The following is a 12,500-nucleotide window of genomic DNA, read 5'->3' as shown; positions in this document are numbered from 1 at the left end:
TTAGACTGTATGAGTGATGCCATCTTCTCAGTGAATGAGTTCGCCTATCTAGCTCTCCTCCTGAACGTCTACACTGGAACAGCTGTCTGACTGTAATCAGATCAGAAGGTACCATGTAATAACTGGTGAGTACTGTTGGCATACGAGACTGATGGTACTCTACTGTACTTTATTGTACTCTACTGTACTCTACTGTACTGTACTGTACTCTACTGTACTCTACTGTACTCTACTGTGCTCTACTGTACTTTACTGTATTGTACTGTACTCTACTGTAGTGTACTGTACTCTACTGTACTCTACTGTACTCTAATGTACTCTACTGTACTCTACTGTACTCTACTGTACTCTACTGTACTCTAATGTACTCTACTGTACTTTACTGTACTCTACTGTAGTGTACTGTACTCTACTGTACTCTACTGTACTCTAATGTACTCTACTGTACTCTACTGTGCTCTACTGTACTCTACTGTAGTGTACTGTACTCTACTGTACTCTAATGTACTCTACTGTACTCTACTGTGCTCTACTGTACTGTACTGTACTCTATTGTACTCTACTGTACTCTACTGTAGTGTACTGTACTCTACTGTACTCTAATGTACTCTACTGTACTCCACTGTGCTCTACTGTACTTTACTGTATTGTACTGTACTCTACTGTACTCTACTGTACTCTACTGTAGTGTACTCTACTGTACTCTACTGTAGTGTACTCTACTGTACTCTACTGTACTCTACTGTAGTGTACTGTACTCTAATGTACTCTACTGCACTACTGTAGTGTACTGTACTCTACTGTACTCTACTGTACTCTACAGTAGTGTACTGTAGTCTACTGTACTCTACTGTGCTCTACTGTACTTTACTGTATTGTACTGTACTCTACTGTACTCTACTGTACTGTACTCTACTGTACTCTACTTTACTCTACTGTAGTGCACTGTACTCTAATGTACTCTACTGTACTCTACTCTACTGTACTCTACTCTACTGTACTCTACTGCACTCTACTGTACTCTACTGTAGTGTACTGTACTCTACTGTACTGTACTCTACTGTACTGTGCTCTACTGTACTGTGCTCTACTGTACTGTACTCTATCTACTGTACTGTACTCTACTGTAGTGTACTGTACACTACTGTACTCTACTGTAGTGTACTGCACTCTAATGTACTCTACTGTACTGTACTCTACTGCGCTCTACTATACTCTACTATACTGTACTGTACTGTAGTGTACTGTACTCTAATGTACTCTACTGCACTACTGTAGTGTACTGTACTCTACTGTACTCTACAGTAGTGTACTGTAGTCTACTGTACTCTACTGTGCTCTACTGTACTTTACTGTATTGTACTGTACTCTACTGTACTCTACTGTACTGTACTCTACTGTACTCTACTTTACTCTACTGTAGTGCACTGTACTCTAATGTACTCTACTGTACTCTACTCTACTGTACTCTACTCTACTGTACTCTACTGCACTCTACTGTACTCTACTGTAGTGTACTGTACTCTACTGTACTGTACTGTGCTCTACTGTACTGTGCGCTACTGTGCGCTACTGTACTGTACTCTATCTACTGTACTGTACTCTACTGTAGTGTACTGTACTCTACTGTACTGTACACTATAATACTGTACTATACTATACTGCACAGTACTGTACTCTACTATACTGTACTGTACTCTATTGTACTCGAATGTACTCTAGGGTACTCTGTTTTACTGTACTCTACTCTACTGTACTCTACTGTACTCTAGGGTACTCTGTTTTACTGTACTCTACTCTACTGTACTCTACTGTACTCTATGGTACTCTGTTTTACTGTACTCTACTGTACTCTACTGTACTCTAGGGTACTCTGTTTTACTGTACTCTATGGTACTCTGTTTTACTGTACTGTACTCTACTGTACTCTTGGGTACTCTGTTTTACTGTACTCTACTTTACTGTACTCTACTGTACTCCAGGGTACTCTATTGTACTGTGCTCTACTGTACTGTACTCTATCTACTGTACTGTACTCTACTGTAGTGTACTGTACTCTACTGTACTCTTCTGTACTGTACTCTACTGCGCTCTACTATACTCTACTCTACTGTACTCTACTGTAGTGTACTGTACTCTAATGTACTCTACTGCACTACTGTAGTGTACTGTACTCTACTGTACTCTACTGTACTCTACAGTAGTGTACTGTAGTCTACTGTACTCTACTGTGCTCTACTGTACTTTACTGTATTGTACTGTACTCTACTGTACTCTACTGTACTGTACTCTACTGTACTCTACTTTACTCTACTGTAGTGCACTGTACTCTAATGTACTCTACTGTACTCTACTCTACTGTACTCTACTCTACTGTACTCTACTGCACTCTACTGTACTCTACTGTAGTGTACTGTACTCTACTGTACTGTACTCTACTGTACTGTGCTCTACTGTACTGTGCTCTACTGTACTGTACTCTATCTACTGTACTGTACTCTACTGTAGTGTACTGTACTCTACTGTACTCTACTGTAGTGTACTGCACTCTAATGTACTCTACTGTACTGTACTCTACTGCGCTCTACTATACTCTACTCTACTGTACTTTACTGTATTGTACTGTACTCTACTGTCCTCTACTGCACTCTACTGTACTCTACTGTAGTGTACTGTACTCTACTGTACTGTACTCTACTGTACTGTGCTCTACTGTACTGTGCTCTACTGTACTGTACTCTATCTACTGTACTGTACTCTACTGTAGTGTACTGTACTCTACTGTACTCTACTGTAGTGTACTGCACTCTAATGTACTCTACTGTACTGTACTCTACTGCGCTCTACTATACTCTACTCTACTGTAGTGTACTGTACTCTACTGTACTGTACTCTACTGTACTGTGCTCTACTGTACTGTGCTCTACTGTACTGTACTCTATCTACTGTACTGTACTCTACTGTAGTGTACTGTACTCTACTGTACTCTACTGTAGTGTACTGCACTCTAATGTACTCTACTGTACTGTACTCTACTGCGCTCTACTATACTCTACTCTACTGTACTGTACTGCGATCTACTGTACTGCACTCTACTGTACTGTACACTATAATACTGTACTATACTATACTGCACAGTACTGTACTCTACTATACTGTACTGTACTCTATTGTACTCAAATGTACTCTAGGGTACTCTGCTTTACTGTACTCTACTCTACTGTACTCCACTGTACTCTATGGTACTCTGTTTTACTGTACTCTACTGTACTCTACTGTACTCTAGGGTACTCTGTTTTACTGTACTCTATGGTACTCTGTTTTACTGTACTGTACTCTACTGTACTCGTGGGTACTCTGTTTTACTGTACTCTACTTTACTGTACTCTACTGTACTCCAGGGTACTCTATTGTACTGTGCTCTATTAAATGGTACTTGGCTGTAGAGGGGTGTTATTAATCTATTAATGCTAAGCTCAGCTTATCTCTGGGTGGATTCAGCTAAAAACAGACCCTGTTATGATACTGTCCTCGTCAACGCTCCTCTATAGGACACTGAAGTACTGTGTTAGGCCAGGCACAGGCAAAGAGGGTAAACACTATACAGGTATAGCATACAGTATGTATGTAGTATTGTTTAGGTGGTATAGTATTCAGTATGTGTGTAGTATTGTGTGGTATACAATATGAATGTAGTAATGTATCGGTGGTATAGTATACAGTATGAACGTAGTATTATATAGTATACAGTATGTATGTAGTATTTTATAGGTGGTATAGTATTCAGTATGTATGTAGTATTGTATGATATACAATATGAATGTAGTATTGTATAGGTGGTTTAGTATACAGTATGTATGTAGTAGTGTATAGTATACCGTATGTATGTAGTATTGTAAAGATGGTTAAGTATACAGTAGGTATGTAGTATTGTATAGGTGATACAGTATACAGTATGTATGTAGTATTGTATAGGTGATACAGTATACTGTATGTGTGTAGTATTGTATAGGTGATACAGTATACAGTATGTATGTAGTATTGTATAGGTGATACAGTATACAGTAGGTATGTAGTATTGTATAGGTGACCCAGTATACAGTAGGTATGTAGTATTGTATAGGTGATACAGTAGGTATGTAGTATTGTATAGGTGATACAGTATACAGTAGGTATGTAGTATTGTATAGGTGATACAGTAGGTATGTAGTATTGTATAGGTGATACAGTATACAGTAGGTATGTAGTATTGTATAGGTGATACAGTAGGTATGTAGTATTGTATAGGTGATACAGTAGTTATGTAGTATTGTATAGGTGATACAGTATACAGTAGGTATGTAGTATTGTATAGGTGATACAGTAGGTATGTAGGATTGTATAGGTGATACAGTAGGTATGTAGTATTGTATAGGTGATACAGTAGGTATGTAGTATTGTATAGGGGATACAGTATACAGTAGGTATGTAGTATTGTATAGGTGATACAGTAGGTATGTAGTATTGTATAGGTGATACAGTATACAGTAGGTATGTAGTATTGTATAGGTGACCCAGTATACAGTAGGTACGTAGTATTGTATAGGTGATACAGTAGGTATGTAGTATTGTATAGGTGATACAGTAGGTATGTAGTATTGTATAGGGGATACAGTATACAGTAGGTATGTAGTATTGTATAGGTGATACAGTATACAGTAGGTATGTAGTATTGTATAGGTGACCCAGTATACAGTAGGTATGTAGGATTGTATAGGTGATACAGTAGGTATGTAGTATTGTATAGGTGATACAGTAGGTATGTAGTATTGTATAGGTGATACAGTATACAGTAGGTATGTAGTATTGTATAGGTGATACAGTATACAGTAGGTATGTAGGATTGTATAGGTGATACAGTAGGTATGTAGTATTGTATAGGTGATACAGTATACAGTAGGTATGTAGTATTGTATAGGTGACCCAGTATACAGTAGGTACGTAGTATTGTATAGGTGATACAGTATACAGTAGGTATGTAGTATTGTATAGGTGATACAGTAGGTATGTAGGATTGTATAGGTGATACAGTAGGTATGTAGTATTGTATAGGTGATACAGTAGGTATGTAGTATTGTATAGGGGATACAGTATACAGTAGGTACGTAGTATTGTATAGGTGATACAGTAGGTACGTAGTATTGTATAGGTGATACAGTAGGTATGTAGTATTGTATAGGTGATACAGTATACAGTAGGTATGTAGTATTGTATAGGTGATACAGTATACAGTAGGTATGTAGTATTGTATAGGTGATACAGTAGGTATGTAGGATTGTATAGGTTATTCAGTATACAGTAGGTACGTAGTATTGTATAGGTGATACAGTAGGTATGTAGTATTGTATAGGTGATACAGTATACTGTATGCAGTATGTTGGACTAGGACTGTTTCTATCAATAGATGGGTATGTGTTGGGGCAGGCTTGCTTGACAGGGAGACTCTTTCCATCTAGCTATACATATCCTGAGGTCAGTTACATGTAAGGACATGTAGAGAAACGCCCATCTTCCACTGCTCTAGGATCAGGTAGGGAGGATCTAGGATCAGGTATGGAGAGACAGAGGGACTCACATGTGGCCTCAGTGGTCCTGCGGCTGTATGTACGTCGTGCTCTGTACCTCACCACCAGCTCTCCACTCTCCATCATGGGCTCAAACACTTCCCTGTTAACACACACACACACACACACACACACAAACGTATATGCACGCACCCACCCACACACCCACACACACACACACACACACACACACACACACACACACACACACACACACACACACACACACACACACACAAACGTACATGCATACATGCACACACACACACACACACACACACACACACACACACGTATATACAAGCATGCACACACACGCACACACACACAAACATATATACATGCACACACACACACACAAACATATATACATGCACACACACACACACACACAAACGTATATGCACGCATGCACACACACGCACACACACACACACACACACAAACGTATATGCACGCACACACACACACACACACACACACACACACACACACACACACACATAGAAAAACATAGGAACATAAATCAGTTGTCACACCTGTAGTCAGGTGGACAAACACAGCTGAAGAGGTACATTTCTGTATTGTGAAGGAATCTGAGTCTGACCAAAACAGATTGGTTCCAGAGTCTCTAAATGGGTTCTAGAATCTCCAGTGTGGTTTTAGAGTCTCCAGATCAGTTAGAGAGTCTCCAGATCAGTTATAGAGTCTCCAAGTGGGTTCTAGAGTCTCCAAAATGGTTCTAGACTCTCCAAATGTGTTATAGAATCTTCAAATGGGTTCTAGAGTCTCCAGATGGGGTATATAGACTCTCCAGAGGGGTTATAGACTCTCCAGATGGGTTATAGACTATCCAGGTGGGTTATAGACTTTCCAGAGGGGTTATATAGACACTCCAGATGGGTTATAGACTCTCCAAATAGGTTATAGACTCTCCAGATGGGTTATAGACTCTCCATATGGGGTATATAGACTCTCCAGATGGGTTATAGACTCTCCAGATGGGTTATAGACTCTCCAGATGGGTTATAAACTCTCCAGATGGGTTATAGACTCTCCAGATGGGTTATAGACTCTCCAGATGGATTATATAGACACTCCAGATGGGTTATATAGACACTCCAGATGGGTTATAGACTCTCCAGATGGGGTATAGATTCTCCAGATGGGGTATAGACTCTCCAGATGGGTAATATACTCTCCAGATGGGTTATAGATTCTCCAGATGGGTTACATAGACACTCCATATGGGTTCTAGACTCTCCAGATGGGTTATAAACTCTCCATATGGGGTATATAGACTCTCCAGATGGGTTATAGACTCTCCAGATGGGTTATAGACTCTCCATATGGGTTATAAACTATCCAGATGGGTTATAGACTCTCCAGATGGGTTATAAACTCTCCAGATGGGTTATAGACTCTCCAAATAGGTTATATACTCTCCAGATGGGTTATATACTCTCCAGATGGGTTGTAGACTCTCCAGGTGGGTTATAGACTCTCCAAATAGGTTATATACTCTCCAGATGGGTTATAGACTCTCCAGATGGATTATATAGACACTCCAGATGGGTTATATAGACACTCCAGATGGGTTATAGACTCTCCAGATGGGGTATAGACTCTCCAGATGGGTAATATACTATCCAGATGGGTTATAGATTCTCCAGATGGGTTACATAGACACTCCAGATGGGTTATAAACTCTCCAGGTGGGTTATAGACTCTCCAAATAGGTTATATACTCTCCAGATGGGTTATAGACTCTCCAGATGGGTTATATAGACACTCCAGATGGGTTATATAGACACTCCAGATGGGTTATAGACTCTCCAAATAGGTTATATACTCTCCAGATGGGTTATAGACTCTCAATATGGGTTATATAGACACTCCAGATGGGTTATAGACTCTCCATATGGGTTATATACTCTCCAGGTGGGTTATAGACTCTCCAAATAGGTTATATACTCTCCAGATGGGTTATAGACTCTCCAGATGGGTTATATAGACACTCCAGATGGGTTATAGACTCTCCATATGGGTTATATACTCTCCAGGTGGGTTATAGACTCTCCAAATAGGTTATATACTCTCCAGATGGGTTATAGACTCTCCAGATGGGTTATATAGACTCTCCAGAGGGGTTATAGACTCTCCAGAGGGGTTATAGACTCTCCAGAGGGGTTATAGACTCTCCAAATAGGTTATATACTCTCCAGATGGGTTATAGACTCTCCAGATGGGTTATATAGACACTCCAGATGGGTTATAGACTCTCCAGATGGGTTATATACTCTCCAGATGGGTTATAGACTCTCCAGATGGGTTATAGACTCTCCAAATAGGTTATATACTCTCCAGATGGGTTATAGACTCTCCAGATGGGTTATATAGACACTCCAGATGGGTTATATAGACACTCCAGATGGGTTATAGACTCTCCAAATAGGTTATATACTCTCCAGATGGGTTATAGACTCTCCAGATGGGTTATATAGACACTCCAGATGGGTTATAGACTCTCCAGATGGGTTATAGACTCTCCAGATGGGTTATAAACTCTCCAGGTGGGTTATAGACTCTCCAAATAGGTTATATACTCTCCAGATGGGTTATAGACTCTCCAGATGGGTTATAGACTCTCCAGATGGGTTATATAGACTCTCCAGATGGGTTATAGACTCTCCAGATGGGTTATATACTCTCCAGATAGGTTATAGACTCTCCAGATGAGTTATAGACTCTCCAGAGGGGTTATAGACTCTCCAGATGGGTTATAGACTCTCCAGATGGGTTATACACTCTCCAGAGGGGTTATAGACTCTCCAGATGGGTTATAGACTCTCCAGATGGGTTATAGACTCTCCACACACACACATCTGCAGCCAGATGCACAAACACAGCTGTAGAACCTTTCTCTAATATGTCAGAATCCATAGTTTTATAACAGAGTCGTTCTACAGGCCCCAGAATGCACGCTGACACAAAGAGAAAACCCCTGTTTTCTTAGCTAATACATGACATTTACCATTACGTCAAACACACACACACACACACACACACACACACACACACACACTCCGCCTGGGAGACTGAGGAGCCTACTCACCCAAAGCGTGTCTCCTTCCGCCGTAGTTTGGCCACGTACACTGCCATTAGGACTGCTAGCGCCACGGCAACAGCTATCGCCATGACAACATACCACCAGTGCCAAGAGAAGAGCGGCTGGTAGGAGGTATCTGGGGGAGGGAGGGAGGCGGGGGGGGGGGGGGGTCAGTCATGTGGTTCCTTGAGGAGAAGGACAGAGTTTCTAGAGAAGCAGTGCTACTGGGGCTGTTGTAGGGCGTGGGGGTTGTGTGTGTGTGTGTGTCTGTGTGTGTGTGTGTCTGTGTGTCTGTTTGTGTGTGTGTGTCTGTGTGTGTGTGTCTGCGTGTTGTGTGAATGTGTTTGTGTGTGTTGTGTGAATGTGTTTGTGTGTATGTGTGTGTGTGGGGGTTGTGTGTCAATGGGGGTTATAGTAGAGACCGGGGTGTATAGTAGATACCAGGGTGTAAAGTTTACTATGGGGGTTATAGTAGAGACCAGGGTGTATAGTAGAGACCAGGGTGTATAGTAGAGACCAGGGTGTATAGTAGAGACCAGGGTGTAAAGTAGAGACCAGGGTGTATAGTAGAGACCAGGGTGTATAGTAGAGACCAGGGTGTATAGTAGAGACCAGGGTGTATAGTAGAGACCAGGGTGTATAGTTTACTATGGGGGTTATAGTAGATACCAGGGTGTATAGTTTACTATGGGGGTTATAGTAGATACCAGGGTGTATAGTAGATACCAGGGTGTATAGTAGAGACCAGGGTGTATAGTAGAGACCAGGGTGTATAGTAGATACCAGGGTGTATAGTTTACTATGGGGGTTATAGTAGAGACCAGGGTGTATAGTAGAGACCAGGGTGTATAGTAGAGACCGGGGTGTATAATAGAGACCAGGGTGTATAGTAGATACAAGGGTGTATAGTTTACTATTGGGGTTATAGTAGATACCAGGGTGTATAGTAGAGACCAGGGTGTATAGTAGAGACCAGGGTGTATAGTTTACTATGTGGGTTATAGTAGATACCAGGGTGTATAGTAGAGACCAGGGTGTATAGTAGAGACCAGGGTGTATAGTAGAGACTAGGGTGTATAGTAGAGACTAGGGTGTATAGTAGAGACCAGGGTGTATAGTAGAGACTAGGGTGTATAGCAGAGACTAGGGTGTATAGTAGAGACCAGGGTGTATAGTAGAGACCAGGGTGTATAGTAGAGACCAGGGTGTATAGTAGAGACCAGGGTGTATAGTAGAGACCAGGGTGTATAGTAGAGACCAGGGTGTATAGTAGAGACCAGGGTGTATAGTAGAGACCAGGGTGTAAAGTAGAGACCAGGGTGTATAGTAGAGACCAGGGTGTATAGTAGAGACCAGGGTGTATAGTAGAGACCAGGGTGTATAGTAGAGACCAGGGTGTATAGTTTACTATGGGGGTTATAGTAGATACCAGGGTGTATAGTTTACTATGGGGGTTATAGTAGATACCAGGGTGTATAGTAGATACCAGGGTGTATAGTAGAGACCAGGGTGTATAGTAGAGACCAGGGTGTATAGTAGATACCAGGGTGTATAGTTTACTATGGGGGTTATAGTAGAGACCAGGGTGTATAGTAGAGACCAGGGTGTATAGTAGAGACCGGGGTGTATAATAGAGACCAGGGTGTATAGTAGATACAAGGGTGTATAGTTTACTATGGGGGTTATAGTAGAGACCAGGGTGTATAGTAGAGACCAGGGTGTATAGTAGAGACCAGGGTGTATAGTAGAGACTAGGGTGTATAGTAGAGACTAGGGTGTATAGTAGAGACCAGGGTGTATAGTAGAGACTAGGGTGTATAGCAGAGACTAGGGTGTATAGTAGAGACCAGGGTGTATAGTAGAGACCAGGGTGTATAGTAGAGACCAGGGTGTATAGTAGAGACCAGGGTGTATAGTAGAGACCAGGGTGTATAGTAGATACCAGGGTGTATAGTAGAGACCAGGGTGTATAGTAGAGACCAGGGTGTATAGTAGATACCAGGGTGTATAGTTTATTTGATTTATTTTGTGTTATTTTACTATGGTCTCCTCTCTCTCTCTCTGTGTGTTACTTTACTATTTATATTTTTGACAACATTTACTTTTACTTCACTACATTCCTAAAGAAAATATTGTACTTTTTATTCCATTCATTTTCCCTGACACCCAAAAGTACTCTTACATTTTGAATGCCTAGCAGGACAGGAAAGGGTCCAATTTGCACTTATCAAGAGAACATCCCTGGTCATCCCTGCTGTCTCTGATCTGGAGGACTCACTAAACAGAGAACATCCCTGGTCATCCCTACTGCCTTTGATCTGGTGGACTCACTAAACAGAGAACATCCCTGGTTATCTCTACTGCCTCTGATCTGGAGTACTCACTAAACAGAGAACATCCCTGGTCATCCCTACTGCCTCTGATCTGGAGGACTCACTAAACAGAGAACATCCCTGGTCATCCCTACTGCCTCTGATCTGGAGGACTCACTAAACAGGGAACATCCCTGGTCATCCCTACTGCCTCTGATCTGGAGGACTCACTAAACAGAGAACATCCCTGGTCATCCCTACTGCCTCTGATCTGGAGGACTCACTAAACAGAGAACATCCCTGGTCATCCCTACTGCCTCTGATCTGGAGGACTCACTAAACAGAGAACATCCCTGGTCATCCCTACTGCCTCTGATCTGGAGGACTCACTAAACAGAGAACATCCCTGGTCATCCCTACTACCTCTGATCTGGAGGACTCACTAAACAGAGAACATCCCTGGTCATCCCTACTGCCTCTGATCTGGAGGACTCACTAAACAGAGAACATCCCTGGTCATCCCTACTGCCTCTGATCTGGAGGACTCACTAAACAGAGAAAATCCCTGGTCATCCCTACTGCCTCTGATCTGGAAGACTCACTAAACAGAGAACATCCCTGGTCATCCCTACTGCCTCTGATCTGGAGGACTCACTAAATAGAGAACATCCCTGGTCATCCCTACTGCCTCTGATCTGGTGGACTCACTAAACAGAGAACATCCCTGGTCATCTCTACTGGCTCTGATCTGGAGGACTCACTAAACAGAGAACATCCCTGGTCATCCCTACTACCTCTGATCTGGAGGACTCACTAAACAGAGAACATCCCTGGTCATCTCTACTGGCTCTGATCTGGAGGACTCACTAAACAGAGAACATCCCTGGTCATCTCTACTGGCTCTGATCTGGAGGACTCACTAAACAGAGAACAACATGGCTTAATATAAGGAAATTTAAATTATTCATACTTTTACTTTTGATACTTTTGATAAGTATATTTAAAATCAAATAGTTTTACTCAAGTTGTATTTTACTGGGTGACATTCACTTTTACTACAGTATGAGATTTGAGTACTTTTTCCACACTGTTAACGGTTATAACAACTTAGTCACCTCTCTCTCCCACAAAGAAGCTAACACTCGCTCTCTCACATTAAATATCCCCCTCTTTCTCCCTCCCGAATAAACCATCTCCCTCTTCCTCTCTCATTCTCCTTGTTGCGTAGTCCAGGGTGTATAGTAGTCTGGTTCTATTATCAGAGATACTCCCGGTTCTGTTACTGCTTCTAAATATGGATGACACGTCTCCCCTTTCCTCTCCCCCTCCTCTCCCGTCTCCCCCCCTCTCCCCCCTCCTCTCCCCTCTCCCCCCTCCTCTCCCCTCTCCCCCCCTCTCCCTCCTCTTCCCCTCTCCCCCCCCTCCTCTCCTCTCCCCTCTCCACCCCCCCTCTCCCCTCTCCCCCCCTCTCCCCCC

The 12,500-nt window shown here is 42.0% G+C and overlaps 1 protein-coding gene across 1 annotated transcript in view; it reads right to left on the bottom strand.

The window, feature by feature from the left end:
• The window catches only part of LOC110511668 (tyrosine-protein kinase receptor UFO), an 81,916-nt gene that overhangs the window by 20,514 nt on the left and 48,902 nt on the right, over window positions 1-12,500 (bottom strand). The window contains exons 10-11 of the mRNA XM_036962127.1: window positions 8,719-8,848; window positions 5,615-5,706 (exon numbers count right to left, since the gene is read on the bottom strand). Of these exons, the coding sequence (XP_036818022.1) occupies window positions 5,615-5,706; window positions 8,719-8,848 (222 nt within the window). The remainder of the gene's footprint in view (window positions 1-5,614; window positions 5,707-8,718; window positions 8,849-12,500) is intronic.

Source organism: Oncorhynchus mykiss, chromosome 24, assembly GCF_013265735.2.
Source record: "Oncorhynchus mykiss isolate Arlee chromosome 24, USDA_OmykA_1.1, whole genome shotgun sequence".
Taxonomy (NCBI): domain Eukaryota; kingdom Metazoa; phylum Chordata; class Actinopteri; order Salmoniformes; family Salmonidae; genus Oncorhynchus; species Oncorhynchus mykiss.
The sequence above is the reverse complement of the archived record's forward strand: the minus strand, read 5'-3'. Positions and strand labels throughout refer to the sequence as shown.